The sequence below is a fragment of the Rhea americana genome, unplaced genomic scaffold, assembly GCF_003343005.1.
Source record: "Rhea americana isolate MKP2758 unplaced genomic scaffold, rheAme1 scaffold_342, whole genome shotgun sequence".
NCBI classification, from domain to species: domain Eukaryota; kingdom Metazoa; phylum Chordata; class Aves; order Rheiformes; family Rheidae; genus Rhea; species Rhea americana.
This window is the reverse complement of record NW_028186471.1, coordinates 116,512-132,220: the sequence shown is the minus strand read 5'-3', so window position 1 is coordinate 132,220 and position 15,709 is coordinate 116,512. Positions and strand designations below refer to the sequence as shown.

Below are 15,709 nucleotides of genomic sequence, written 5' to 3'. Positions count from 1 at the left end.
GGCGCAGGGGTAGGAGGCCCCGGCGTGCGGCTGGGGCTTGGGCTTGGCCATGTGCGTCAGCGAGAGCGCCGGCCCGTCCGCGCCGCCCGTCAGCTCGGCGTTGGCCACGATGTAGTAGTCCTCCGGCAGCTCCTGCTTTATCTTCTTGACGATGACCTCGGCGCTGCCCTCGTCGGCGGCCGGGCCGGGGGCGGCGGGGCCGGGGCCGAGGCTGAGGCCGAGGGCGGCGGCGGGCCGCTTGCGGGAGGCGCTGGGGGCCCGGTGCGGGTGCGGCTCGAAGTCGCTGTCCTCGTCGGTGACGGAGGACTCGCAGACCATGTCGAAGAGGGTGGCCTCGTCCTCGTACTCCTCCACGGCCTCGCCCAGCTCCGAGGGCTCGCTGCAGTAGGAGAAGTCGCAGGAGTCGCGGGTGCGGGCGCAGTCCAGCTTGGCCTTGCCCGGCCGCCCCGGGTAGCGCTCCAGGGGGCTGGCCTGCGCCTCCGAGGCCACCCCGATGATGCTGGGGCTGTCCGAGTTGAAGCTGCGGCTGTCCTGGAAGCAGACGCGCTCCTGGGAGCCGGCCCGGCAGGTGGCTGCCAGGGGCCAGTGGTAGGCATGGCCGGCGCTGCAGCCCCACATGGCCGTCAGGTTGCCGTGGGCCCCCTCAGAGAGCAGGTGTTTCAGGTTGGGGATGAGGCTGCAGATGGTGCCGTGGCTGTGGGCCCAGCTCACCAGCTTCGACAGGTTTTCGGAGGAGGTGTGCAGGCAGTCCTCCATGGTCCCGGATCAGCAGGGTCCCTCCTGCCAAAGCAACCAGAGACACCGCCGAGGTCAGAACTGCGCCTTGCCGAGTCAACCTGCTTGGAAAAAAAGCTTAAAAGAAGCTTAAAGGACCTGGAAAGTTCAAATTGTACTTACATGACCTTTTTTAATGGATTCTGAGAGATTTGGGTGTTTTCATCATATTTTTTTCCCTGAGTGATCTTCACAAGTAACCAATATCAAAATGCTAAAATTTCAAACGTAAGCTTCTGATAKTAAACAAGCATAAGGATAGGGTACTTCTGTGCTTGGTCTGCCTGGATCCTGCTTGAAGGACATCAGGACACTGCCGGAGCTGGTGTCTTCCTGGGGCTGGGGAGCTCCCGGTGGCAGCAGGGCTCATCCCACTGMCCCACGAGGGAGCAGGGCAGCTGGRGACAGCAGTGCAGCCCCTGCCCTGGGCATCAGGTACTGCTGTGGGGACAAGGCCTGGGCTGGGTAGTCACCCACAGGTCAGAATCAGGGCAGAGACAAGGCAGGGCTGGAGCCCAGCACCACTGCAGTGTTGCAGGGAAGGGACTGATAGGCCTGACTGGGCTGAGATGAGGTCTGGGGTTTGACAGGGTGGAGGGCSCTCAGGGCCTGGACAAGAGTTAAGATTTCAGTGGAAATTTGGAAATTCATATTGGTGTCTAATATTTGCTCAAAATCGTCTGTTGCTACRGGAAATTGTTCACAGATTGCTTACTGTTAGCAAAAAATTATTTTATTTTGACTTTGTTTATAATGTTTGCTCTATATTCCACACACTCAGTTTTGAGCTGTAGTCAATGCCCATTTTCCATTTTAACATCTAATTACTGCAATAAAAATCTTCTTTTACCATGACCAAATGAGATAGTTAGTCAAATGTCTGTGCAGTACTAGACTAACAATCTCATCAAGACAGATTGTACAAAACGGTCTCACCAAGCAGATCCCATTACTGGGATACTGRACCTCTATGAGGTGGGAAATTACTTTCCCCTAGTGTGAAGATTCTCAAAGGCTGTGGCTGAAATTGATCAAGACCAATTGTAAAGCCCCAGCTGGCTTATAGGTCCATATAACTTGCACAAGATGACCCCAGGGAGAATATCTGAACACACAGTTCCCAACATATAGGCCTCACCCAAAGTCCTAGCTATTAACAGTACAAAACTGGACAATTTCCCTTCATTTTGCACCATTGCCCTGTTTTTAAAAATTAAGATAATTTGAAATGCTGGAAAAGGTCAATAATAAAAAAGATCACACCATTTAAAATTCCACATCTATTTGGCACATGTTGGACTGAAAATGTTCTGGACTGAAAATGTTCTGAGTGACTGCTTTCCTAAAGTAATAGAGATAAATTGTACATTTATATTCTTTTGAGAATAACTGTGTTCCCTAGCTTGCCAGCTGTTAYTTGCCAGAGTCTTTTTTCAAACAAGGTATCACATCTCAATACATTTTTAATTTGGTAAATACATGTCTTAAGTTAATCATGACCTAATGAAACTTGCTCCATCAAAGTAATCAGGACCTAACAAAGAAACTCTAATGCTGTTGTTGTCMCTAACAATTACCCCAGACAATACACAATATCTAATCATCTCTCTTTGTCTATACCTACTGACAGAGAAGTAATTTTGCTAACTTTCTTGGYTAGTTACATGTAATTGGGAATTTCTGCTTGTCTCTGCAGATCTCTCCCAAACCTTCTCCCTCCCATGCTTTGTGAACATGGCATGCAACACTTGGGGTTCCCATTGTTCTCATCTCATACAGTTTTCATAACTGAAACACAGCATTCACACCAATATTACATCTCATTGTRTTCCCTGTCATCCTCTGCATGAGCATTTTTAGACACAAAATCAACTACATTATGCCTCAAAAACAAAACTACACTGTGACCAACTGTCTCTGGAGAATGTTTTCCCTAAAATAAACACTGTTACTGCTTTCCTACTCACTTCCTCTTTGAAGCCGCCTATCAGCTAGCTGCAGATAAGGAAGTTTGCTCTGCGCTGGTGGAGGTGAAGTGTCTGAGCTTCAATGACTTTGTAGTCTGCATTTCCCCAGCCTTCCTTCTCYAGCTCTCCAGACAAGGGGCAGCTTGTGCTAACCGAAACCAGGCACAAAACAGAAGTACTGCCTACCTTTCCCTTGGTGAGATTCGCTATGGGGGTTTCACAAGCCCCCAGATGCTATGTCTCCCTTGCAGGGTTGGGAATGGAGCCAGCGTGGCAATTTCTAGATCTTTGACAAACTTCTAGGTCTTTTTCAAATGTCTTTGAAACTGGCCAAGGGGCCTAAACGTGACCGTTGAAGAAAGTGCTGGATAATGCATCASCAGGGAAAAACTGCATCATTAGTAAACCAGAGTAAAAACTGTAAAAACTGCTTCTTGTCATTTGCAGTGGCCCAAGCYAGGGTGTATGCACAGAAAACATCAGCTAGAATAACTTTTGTAATTTCAGCTTCTTTTGTTCCCCACATAGTAAGTTTACCTAGTGTTAATGCCAGTGGTCTAGTCCTCATAACATCATCTTCAATGCAAAACTCCTTGCAACACTGGTGCCTTTATGCAGTAAAGTGCCAGACTTGCAAACCCTACTAGATATAGAAGAATGTTCCTTTTTAAAGCTACAGCTTTTAAACATCTAAAATTTCTATTTGATTGTTTATTTTAAACCTTTTAAAGATACAGTGTCAGTGCTGAATGTGATCAAAAGCAAAAGGGCATCAGCCTTTCTGCTGGATGACATACAAAAAGATCTGGACACATAAYACACCCCACTACAGAAAAAAAACACCAAAAAAAGGAGAGGGGGCAATACCACACCTACACAAAACAGGCAGGACAATCTGGAAAGTGAGCAGGGGAAAGGAGGGAGGTGTTGACTATGGCTACAATCATCAGCTACATCAGTGCAAGTCCACAGAAAAGCATAGAGCTAGCCCATCATTACACAGCTGAGAATGCATCTTGGGAACAAGGTAAAGCCCAGTTTGGCTGAAGAACAATTTCCCCACAGTGAAAAGAGGACAAGTCAGCYCTCAGAGCCTAGGTTGTCTGTGCAGGACTGAAAATCCAAATCCATCAACTGTATGGAAGCTCTGTGTTTTGGTTCATAAACTGCAGCAGAAGTTGACAATGCCACTTTTGCAAAGCAGACTCTCCCTGGAGAGAATGCGGCTGATAGGTACATAGCAAATCCATAATCAGCTGCCTGACTCGTCACAGATCTTCCCATCTGGGGATAAAGAAGCAAAAAACACCAAAGTAATCCTGAAGTTACAGGGGGACTGCAGAAAAATCCTCGGTTTTCCTGACTTAATAAAACAAAACATCTTGACTTGAAAGTCTGGTTTGAAGAAAACTTCACGGAAGAAGGAAGGGACTAGAGAATTATATTGAATTGTCACATAAAGACAGAAGGAACTGGCTTCCAGAAGAGGGAGCTTTTCTGCTCAGTTAGACGATGTGTTCCTAGCTGGCAGTCTGCTGTTATTTAATCACATTTTAAAGATTATATAAGTCCTTCATTCAGACTGGTAAGACACAGTAAGATGACTCATGCTTAAAATCCTGCTCACATATGTACTCAGAAATCATACAGCCCAGCGATGGCAAAAAGAAGCTATATTTTCAGTGTGAATAGCACCATCATTTTAACTGCATTAAACATGGCCAAAGCAATCTTACACAGCACTTTACTGCAGTTCAGAGCCTAGCAATATCCAAGTCAGTGCAAAGCATCTCTAGGTTCTGGAAATCCACAACAGTCATCTAGACCCTAAATGAAGAATCAGATTTTATGGCTGGGCATGCTTAGCTTTTACAACCTCATTTATAACATGCCACTGTAGCGACAAACGTGTGCACACTACATACTACGCTAGGTAGCGTTATGATTGCAACATCATTCCTTGAGGTGTGTAAGTATTTAAACTGGAACATCATTTGATTTTGCARCAGGAATACTCTTCTGTATCTAGAACTAGGTTTTTGCCCTAAGAGATTTAACTCATGGCCAATGAATGTTAACRAAAAATAAGAACTTTTAAAACCCATCCTTTCTGTTTTAACATTTGACCTCACTCACCAAATTTCAAGGCAGAWTACTTCCTGATTTTATGCACAGCAGGAGGAACAGGCCCTAAATTATAACCCCTAGAAGAAGCACTGATGCCAGGCCAATCCCAGGACTAACATCAGTTGGTAACTGTGGCCACCATGAACCCTTTTCTTTATCCTGCACAGAGAAAAAAMTAGCACTGTTTGGGAACAAAGACCTGGCTACCTCAACTCCTTCCCCTAACTATAAATAAGTYTGGGGAGGTGTACTGGGAGGTTCAGCACCTCATGGGAAGCTCTTCAGGGGAAAAGGGGGAATCTGCAATGTGTCTCCCCTGAAAATGAGCCTGCAGAGGTGAGAAGACAGCGAAGGGGCTGAACACAAAATGGGATGCAGCTGAGGTTAGCGGTGGAGGATAGGGGTAGTGCCTTCCTTTTCCTTCAGCAGCCTCTGTGCACTGGGACATGCCTTTGGTGTACCTACAGCTTGGTGAGGGCAGGGCGTACATTTTGTTGTAAAGAAGGCAAGAAACCTTACTGAAACTCTAACTTACCACRGACTCACAGGGAGTTAGTAATAGATTTCTTCCCCAGAGTAACGTTAGGCAACTCAACAGAGACTAACACAGAAAAGYCTGTTCATCACAAGATCACATGTTCAAAATCTTTTTATCGTCATTATTTATTAGCATTTCAGCAACTTCACTGATTTTTGTACAAGGGAACAGTACATCCATGGCTGTGTTAACCAACTCTTGGAATGTTATCCCAAGACCAGCACTACTGAGAATTGTCTTAAAGACCAAAAATCTCAAGTCAGATTACAATGCAAAAATCACTTTTGTTAATAATCTTTCCAATCTTACAGCTGCAGAAAAGCTCTAGAATTTGAATCTCAAAACACTAAAAGGCAGGTAAAAGGAACTCCTCATTTATTCATTTTAAATAGCATAGATTTTAAACCAAAGTTACAATAGCAGAAACTATTTATTTAAATGTTTTTAGAGAGTAGTAATATACCACCAGCTTCTACATTTAAAGGTCCCAGCTCCTCATGTCTTGGGCTCTGCTTTCTCATACTAGCAAAAAAAAGCTCAGAATGTTTTAAATCTCCTTTATTTCAGCCTCTTTTACCAGTCTGAACTAACTAGGCCCTTACTGCATCACCATTCAAGGAAGGAGAAAAGCACTGCTTCRTTTTGAAGAATCTTTGTTTTCATATTTACAAGCAAGGAAACCCAACTGATCGCTAAAAGATTGAGAGTACTCTGAATTAAAGGTTTTGTTGCCATGATGTAAATATCTATCTCATTCAAGATTTTAGACAATGGACAATATTAGGGCTTCTTTATTATTAGCATTTCTTAAGCCGAATGCTTAATGCTAATAAAGGTTTGAAGTCAACGGCAGCAGGAATCCATGCCTCTGGTTGTCAGAGAAGGCAGAGCAGTACTGATGTCCCCACAAGGTCCTACTGCAATCTAATTTCCCCCACTAGACAACTCTACAGGATCACATGCAGAAGTGTATTTCTCCCACCCAAAGTAAGAGCTGAAGGAGACTCAGCAGGAACTGATACACCTCATTGATACTACTCTCCAGATGCCAGAGGTTGCACCCAAAAGCATGTCAGTGCTAATTACCTTCCCCCTACTTTCATCTACAAGAGGGCAGCTACCAGCAGTGGAGTTAAAGCTCAGCCACTTTGCCCCAGTGTTTAGATTTCTTGGTTTGTGTTGCTAATAATCTCCTTAACTTGTCAATGGACTAGGATGGACACTCACTCACTCAAAACAGGCCAGCAAACTAGAAGGTCTAGGAAAAAGCCACTGCATTTTCTCTAATTTTAGACCACAGAAGTACAAAACTTCTGTGCCAGCTCAAATGTTATTGCACACTTTCTGTTTAAAAGAAAGAGTATGAAGCAAGAAGAAGCAGAGCGGGAGAGAGAAAAGTCTACAGAAAACAGTTACAATTAAGAGACCAGGAGTAAATCAAGTAGTTGTGCTGCTTTTACACRGGCGGAAATGATACATAGCACATGGTTGTCTTCAGTTAGCAAAACGTTTTTACTTGAGTGTTTCTCAAGAAAATAATAAGGTATAAATTTCAGAAGAAACATTCACAAATTCAGGATAGATATGCAAGCCCTTGAAATAGTTTGGCAATGTTATGCATCTTTAAAATACAGAAGAATTCCCTTCATTTGTCATTGATCCCTTACCACTTTGTACAGATTCCAGCTGGTTACTTTAAAGGAAAAACAACCTATCACCTTAACAAAATCACTGACTGCTTTCAAATTATGTGATCCTGTACTACTTGTCCATGTTTTTAGCAGCTCCACAAGAAATGATAAACGTAATTTAGAAATAAACAAGGGTATATAGTGGGAACAAAACACAGCCTGAATGCTAATTTCTACTTTCACATTTATAGTGCACCCCTACGTGACTTTACTTAGGCATATCTCCGAGCCCATGTGCTTACTTCTTGGCCTTACTGAAGTCAATGGAAGTTTTGCTATTTAGTAAGCAGGCCAGGATTTCATCCACAGTTGAACAGGAACAGTTATAGTTCCTGTAACCAATGAGCAGCACCAAGAACTTTACTCTGAGATTGAAGTGTGGGGTGAGGTAGGAAATAAAAATGACAATGCATCCATCTTTCTAGGCAAACAGTGCTGTTCTCCATTCATAAAATATCATAGTTGTTTGTCACTCTTGTTTTGTGAGACCACAGCTCCTCCTCAGCTGATGGCTAGTCTTCAGGGAAGGCATTCTCCTTGCCAAATACGGCATGCCTTCAGCTGCAGCCGTCAGCACAGCAAGCATGCAGAAGTTAGGGAAAATGGTTCACTGGTGCAATCCTTTCAGTTGTCTGAGAAAGAAAAGGGCTTGACTGGTACAAGGTTGCTTGTTTTCTTACTTTGAAGACAACCACAGGGTTATGACTGTCCCAAGAGCCTGCTTCATTCACAAAATAAATTGCTTCATCCATCAGCAGCAGAACTACCTGAAAGACAGGTTAGCAGGATTCTTAATCCGGATGCAATGCCACAAGCACCGCTGCTACTGTTTTTGCAATTCTAAATATGTGTTACACAGGATCAGCTACATGAACCTTGTTCCTGCACACCTACAAAGCCAGGGAGGTCCAAGCACTTGGCAGTGCCAGACTTGAGGTTTTTGACCTTGCATTTTCCTGCCTATCCTAATAAAGGCCATACTCCATCATGCTCTTCTCAAATCTGCAGTGCTAAGGTAATCCTATAAAAATTTATCRACAACACTGCTTAKAATTTCAGTGTGCAGCTAAACACAGCTAAGATTTTAAGAAATTTTTAAGSTCTAAGATCTCAAAGTATTAACWTGATATTACTGTAGGCCTGAAGAATGTAAACACAGAGCACAGTAAAAATTCTGTTTGTTGTTTAATTTAGTATTTAGTGAGTCCATCCTTGAAGCCTTCTCTCAGAGCCTCTAAAAACATAACAGAYTTCCTTAGTGCAGACAGTTCTCACCGTAGTCTGCAACAAAGATCTGAGAGAAGAGATGGACTCTATACCCTGGTTTGACAGCTGTGTTTCTTCAGGCTGACAAATTCTAGCACTAACAGTTACACAGACCTGCAGACTGTTATATGAACTATCCTATGGCTGTCATGTGCCCCTAGGTTAGCAGCATAGACTGAAATGAGGCAAACTGCAAGGACCTAACATGGAAATAATTTCCTTCTCTACTTACCACTCCAAGAGCCACATTTAGATTTGGTGTTCCACCTCACTCATATGCAATGCTATGCAGCATTTATAGCTGCTTGTGTCACTAGTGAAATCTAGCCTGCCTGTCTCATCTCTGTGCAGTCATTTTTGCAGCCTCAACATTGATGCTTGAAGTTCCACGCACAAAATAATAGTCAGAATTTCATGTATAAACACCTCTAACCAACTGGCATTGTTGCTGTTTCTATACRTACCATTGCATAAACACAACTGCATGCATAGTACACACATGTAGATTCCTGGCTATAAAATTCTAATCTGGAGAGGAAAGAGAAGTGACTTTTCCTGTCTTGGTCATGTCTCCAAAGTATTACAAGCAGTCTGTTCMCAAATAATCATTTTCAGTGCCCTTTTAAAAATGGCTGAATTTTTGTGAAGCAAAAACAAAACTGGTAGTTTCAAATGTCTGTAAACTGGTCCCACACACCAAGTCCTACATTCTTGAAAYGCCAAAGCATCAGACTCCTCCCATAACAAGGACAATCTAGCCATCCTTCACCTCTCTTTGAGCTACTATTAAATTTACTTTTGCATTTTATAAGGCATTTTAAATTTAGGCTGCTGCAAAGGCCAAGGATGACCAAATAAATATATATGTATATTTTCAGGAGAGCTTCTACATAAAGTAGCACTTTCAAAATAAAAATGCACCAGGTGTACCGGCTTAATCCTGCTTTTAAAAATATAAATGCTCTATAATCCCACAAGTAACAATAATTCACTTTCCATTCACTCATRTTCCTACAATGATTGAAAGTCCTGAAGAGGGGAAGTGTAGAGAGCAGAAATATTTTCCCTCTTCCTCCTACCACACTCATGGCCTTCTCTATTGGCAATAATGGAGAAGATGTATCAAGAAGGAAGATCTGGGCAAAGTCCATTCTGAACATAAGACCATGGAAAACTATACAATTACCACTCATTTCAGTTGTCCCGTGTGACAGTGCAAGAGGCAATGGGCAGAAATTGAAGCACAGGAAGTTCCGCCTGAACATGAGTGGGAATTTCTTCCCTGTGGAGAGTGATGGAGCACTGGCACAGGTTGCCCAGAGAGGCAGATCTCTTCTCTGGAGATCTTCAAGGCCCGCCTGGATGCAACCCTGTCTAACATGTCTAGGTGATCCTGCTTGAGCAGGGGGGTTGGACTAGATGATCTCCAGAGATCCCTTCCAACCTTACTGATTCTATAATTCTACTATTAATTGGGTCTCTATATTCTTTCATAATTGTTATATAATGTTATGTAATGGATCTCATTTATACCTTCAAACTCAAGTTCTTCTTTTATTGACGGGTTTTTCTGTGAAGTCAAGCATGACTGTGAAGTCAAAACAAAGGTTTTCAACTCTAGTATTTTTATCACAGCACTGTTGCTCTGTTCTTGTATGTATAGGTAGGCTCTGCAGAAGCAGGACAGCCCATAGGTCACCTGCTTCACAGGAAGAAAGAGTAGGCAGTGAGCTCAGGAGCTACATGTGAGTTACAAACAGCTGTTGTGATATAGCCAAATTAGCAATTGCCAGGTCTGTTTGGGAGAACTTGACCTGAAGCCCACTGACTCCATTCACTTCATGGAAAGACTCCATTCACTTCAAAGGCCATTGAACTAGAACCAGATACTATCTCATGAGTTGCTGAAGGAATAATCACTTACCTGACTGAGTCAACTTCAGCTCTCATTCTTTGGGGAACTGGAACTGATTTAAGTGAGTTCCTACCCTCATATAATTTTTATATAGTTATCTTTGATAGATAGCACTTTGTTGATTGAGTTGCTCACTCTTCATCCCTCTAGTAAGCTAGATGCTTTAGCTCCTAGTTCAAGTTTTGTGTGCCAAAATTTAATATAAGAAGAGGGGAAAACAATAATGCAGGACAACTGATTCACTATTCTCCAACACTACTTCACTAAGGAATTTATCCTGAATGGATAGCTTCACATAYAGCAGTACTTGCTCATGGGGCAAGACTGCCAGCTTTCCTGTAAAGCTCTTTCCAGAGCTTTTTAAGTCATGTGTGAAAATACAGGCTGTGCTCACACACCATTATAGAGATGTGTTTCAGCTCTGGGGAACAGACTTTCTAGAGAGAACCAAAAACATCTCATATGCTCTACAGAGAACAAAAAGCATCTCATATGGGGTTCCAGGCTCAGATTTTCCCCACGAATTTCCAATCATTCCTCAAAGCCCACAGCCAGCCTGCAACCCTCAGAGAGAAGTTGAAACATAGAAAAGAGGTAAAGTCCTCAGGAAACAGTAACAAAACCTCAGGCTCCATTTCTTCCAATTCAGCATCTCTCGTAAGTGATAGAAAAACTCACCTCTGCTTTTTAACAATTTCAAGATATGTTTTTACAGGAGCTGATGTTATTACCTGGAGTAAACTATGGCGGGATGACCACAGCAATATGGTTTTCCTGAGCACATTCAACATGCCCCTGCTTTGCTTTTGTCAGCATTGGCCTTGCAATAAACAAACAAGGAATGCAGAGGTGCTTCTGGTGTTCAGTCTTGAGCCGCCAGAAGAAAAGTGGCTGTGGGGAGGCAGAAATAACAGTGTGTGGGAACTTTGCATCTAGCTATGATCTGCATAGTTAAACACCTCTCCTGAAACAATTCTCGGGTMAAGTCTCTGTACCAACAGCTCTTCCACAAGCTCTGTAGATAGGACTCTATCAACAGTAATGTCTGGGTAAATATGGTGGAGACATCAGTACATAGTCCTATGTAACRCAACTGAACAGCCAAGCTCAGAGGAGTACTTGGGAAGGTGTATTAGGATTTGTGAAAAGGGATAGGAAATTCTTTTGTGGCCTCAAGTCAGTCTTAGCTATCTACCTTCCATATTTTACTAGCTYTCTATTCAGCAAGGGACATTTTTAAAAAATGAACACATTTTCTGGTAAATCATTTCTGAAAAGCATAATGACAATAACATTTCAAAGCACAGAGTGTTTGAAAAAGCCTAGCTTTTACCTAATAGGGTGCTTATATATCATGGCTTGGTTCTTTTGTGCTGTTTCTTCACACCATTTCTCAGGACAGTCTGAATATAAAACCATACTATATCAAAGACACCAGTATCGGGCTGAGTTTGTGGTTAACAACCATTCTCTAACAGAGAAAAAGCACAACACTTTTGGAAAATCTTTGAAATGTATGATTTTCTGAGTTTACAATGAAGTATGTGTACCCCGTTTAATTTTATAATTACAATACGAGAGACCACACACAGCCTGAAGGTAACATGTTTTCCCTGGTCTGTCATTTTCCTCAAACTTACATCAAGAGAAACATAATTTATAAATATAGCACATAGTTTATAAAATAAACAAAACAACAGTACTATGGTTGACATACACCTAAACTGTAAAGGTCAAATTATCCCTTCTTCTTTGCAGAAAACTAACACTTTCAGTTCCTAGCCCAGACAACATGAACTGTACCATGCTATCTCTCACAAGAAAACACAAGCATCTTTTGTCCATGAGAGATTTCACTATTATAGGTTTGATTTGTGCTTCTTATATGTAGGATTTCTCTCACTTTAGGGCAATTTAAATTAAGAAAAATTGAAATAGTGCAATGATGGCAGTATTGAAAATATATAGTATTATTTGGCCTACTTGGCTAAATAGTGTCTGTGAAATTGCATTGTCACTAGTGACACAAAACAGGGATTTTTCTTCTGCACAAAATCAGAACAACCACAAAAACTCAGCTTTTCTATGTGAGGGTGAGATTGCACTTTATATCCTAGAATTTTTCACCATTTTTTAACGCAGAAGTATTTTTGAACTTAACAAAATGATTTTCCAGGGACTGAGTTCTCAACAAGAATAATATTCTGAAAATGTCTTTATAGTGCACTTTTTGAAGTATTAGTAATGATCCTCACCATTACACTATTACAAGAATCAGGCTGATTTTATTTCAAAATCTTCAGAAAAACACTTGAAGAAAGATTTTCAAGAAAGAACAGACCTTWAAAAATACAGGAAATATAAAGACAGAAGATTAATCTGTGAACAGTCTGGTATCCAACTGTGCATAACAGATCTGCTGTTGAGTCCCTAGTAAAGTTCCTAGGCAAGACTTCTAAATGGTGTAGAAAAATCAGCAGCATGAAAGCTCTCCTAGAGATCAGCCAGGAAAAGCAAGGATTTGCATTCAAATGTAAGCTAGTCAGAAATACTGGGTAACATAGTGTAGTCAATAGCCAGTAGACTAAAAAAAAAAAAAAAATGACAGAATATTGTCAATGCTCCAGGCTACTATTTGTTAATTTATTAGATTGGATTATCCTAAAGTTTAAATCTGAGTTTTAAACAGATTATGTCTTATTGTTTCTCAGACATGTTCCCTAAGAGAGCCCAAAAGCTCTCAGTTGAGAACTTGGCTACATCTGTGTGGAGATGTGGGATCAGTCACAGCCTCATGGAGTGAGCAGCCTCCTCTCCAGGGGCTCCTGAAGATCGAATGGCCACAGTGCTGTGCCAAGACCTCTGACACAGAGCCTTTCTAGGCCATTTTACACTGGACCTGGTTTGGAAAGCCTGCAGGTCTGAGTTCCATGGGACTTAGACTATAATGGCTTAAATATACACACTCTGAAAGGGTCCCCTAGACTTTGGTTGGATCAGTTAACCCAGGCCTCAGTTTTCAAGGCATTTATATAATCAAAGGTATGGACAGGCACTGACTGGAATTTTAAAAAGTCTCTAAAAGAATGTGAACACCTATAAAATCTTACCCTATGTTCCAAAACAACCCGTTAAAGCTTTAGAAATGTAAGTTTTAAAGTTTTGGCTGAAAGAGTTAAATTTGTGTTCTTGTGCAAGTGTGTAAGATTTTCTCTTTAACATCAGTGCAAGATTTGGCATGCACAAAATGGAGATTTAGGTATGGTGTATGATCAAGAAATAGACAGAATGCCCAGAATATTTATGTTTGGCATATGGATACARTGGTGGCTGCCATTCAGAGGAAGACTTTTGAATAAGATCTCTAGATCTCTCAAGAGTCTCAAGAGCCCTCACTTATTTCCTCCTGGAGACTCAAAAATGCAAAAGCAACTTTTGGATGACTAGAGTTTAGAAAAACATGCTACTTGAGATGCTGAATATTTGGCAAATGAAAATAAAACTATATCCATTGCTCCTATGCAAATAGAAGGAGCCTGTATAAGGAAAAACATGAATACGTATTTCTAGCATTGCAATTTTTTGTTATTCTCTTCTTATGATTCATTTTTACTGGATCTACTGCACTAAATAAAGAGAAAATCCCTTCCACAATTACACATTTCTGCTCATGCTGGTTGATTTCATGATTAACCTCAGTGAGAGCTGTCCCTAGACAAAATGCATGCTATTAAATTAAAAACAGTTGTATATGTGTAATTGCAAGTGAGATAGTAATTTATTTCAAGATACATTCTCTTTCTGCCCATGAAAAATTAGCAGGGTGCTCCGGCTTCAGAAACATACCACTAACCTCCTTCGACAAATACATGCAAATAAACTTTCTATTTTCTCCAAAGATAACAGAATAAAAACTTCAAAATAGAAATCTTTCCATCTGTTGTATTCCAGACTTTCTCTTCTCTTGCCAATTAAAAGCCACACTATAAACCAAAATATTTCTTAAAACATAGTAGGTTTCAAAGATACCAGAAGATTTTTTTTACTATATCCATTTTGTTGTGTTTCCAACTAATTATTTCCTGGGATTGCATTTTTTCCAGGCTTTGAGTAGAGCTAGTACGAAATATATAGTCATTTTATCTTAAAAAAGAAACCTTTGTCCCATAAATATGAGCTGAAGTGTCATACACTACAGTCATTCCATATCAATATCTATTTTCTTCTCTTTAGAGACATGAATAACTTATTAGCAACTAATTAGCAACACCGGAAAATATGTCAGGAATAAAAGACCACAGTCTAGGTAAAACAGGGCTTTCAAGTACACATTATTAGTAATGTGTACATGCCTTTYCAGCAAGGATATGCGCAAATTGGATTCCCATACATCCAGCTGTGTCACTGATGTATTTGCATTTGCAGCCAGTCAGTTCTTGCACACAACAGACAACTTTTCACGCAAACTCAGCAAATATCTGGACATATCTTTTATTAATCTAACTTACTCRGAGAAATAAATCATAACCTAGAAGGACTATTTTGGAATTACACTGAGGAGTGTCATAGACTCCTACTTATAAACTAGAAACCAAATGAAAAAGAGAAGTTATGAGAAAGAATATGCTGCCACTAATGCGGAGGCTAAGTGTATTGAACTTCCCTGAATGGCTTTTTTGGATTTCTATGAGGTTTTCCGAAAGCACTTCTTCAGCTTCTTCTCCTCAGCTCTCAGAAACAGTTGTTCCAGTTAGAGCTGCCGATTATTTACTATTACACTCAGTCCAAATCAAAAAGTCTTCACTGCGTATTCTTGTATTAATGCCTTTCACCATGCTTTAGATGCCTGCAAGCATCACAGGAATAGCATGTCTGTGCACACTTCCCAAGAGCAGAGGGCTTGTGCCATGGGACCAGGCAGGCTAAGGCAGGCACAGTCTGCCCAGACCCACTCCCCCAGACTGGGGCTGTGCAATCCCAGTCAGCGGGAGCCCAGCTGGCTCAGAGCTGCTCTGGGGAGGCTACCAGGACATACCTGTGACCAGCTCACTTCCRACTATCCTTTCTCCATAAGCAAAGTGTACAGCAAAACACACGTGGCAACAGAACTTAAAATGCATTTAAATTACATTGCTTCAATTGCACTTGCTAAGGGARAGGGCAGAAGGTGACAGCCAGTGAGTACAGCTCTCTATACACATTTRCTAGCAGATTTGGACAATGTGCTAGGCACCTGTGCTTGCACATTAAACATACAGATTCTGGGAATATGAAGGCTGGAAAAAGCTGMTCAACAGGTCAGGGGCTGCAGCTGAACACAACCCTGATGTTATGGGGGCCTGGAAACCTGTGACTAGCAGTGAAAATAAAGGGGAAGTAAATTGTTGAGCTTCACTTCCAGATTGCAATGACTAGAGATGCTCACATCMCT

At 41.6% G+C, this 15,709-nt stretch overlaps 1 protein-coding gene across 1 annotated transcript in view; it reads right to left on the bottom strand.

The window, feature by feature from the left end:
* The window catches only part of KIAA1958 (KIAA1958 ortholog), a 57,947-nt gene that overhangs the window by 24,507 nt on the left and 17,731 nt on the right, over window positions 1-15,709 (bottom strand). Inside the window, exon 2 of the mRNA XM_085311503.1 lies at window positions 6-780. Within this exon, the coding sequence (XP_085167629.1) occupies window positions 6-756 (751 nt within the window). The 5' untranslated portion in view covers window positions 757-780. The remainder of the gene's footprint in view (window positions 1-5; window positions 781-15,709) is intronic.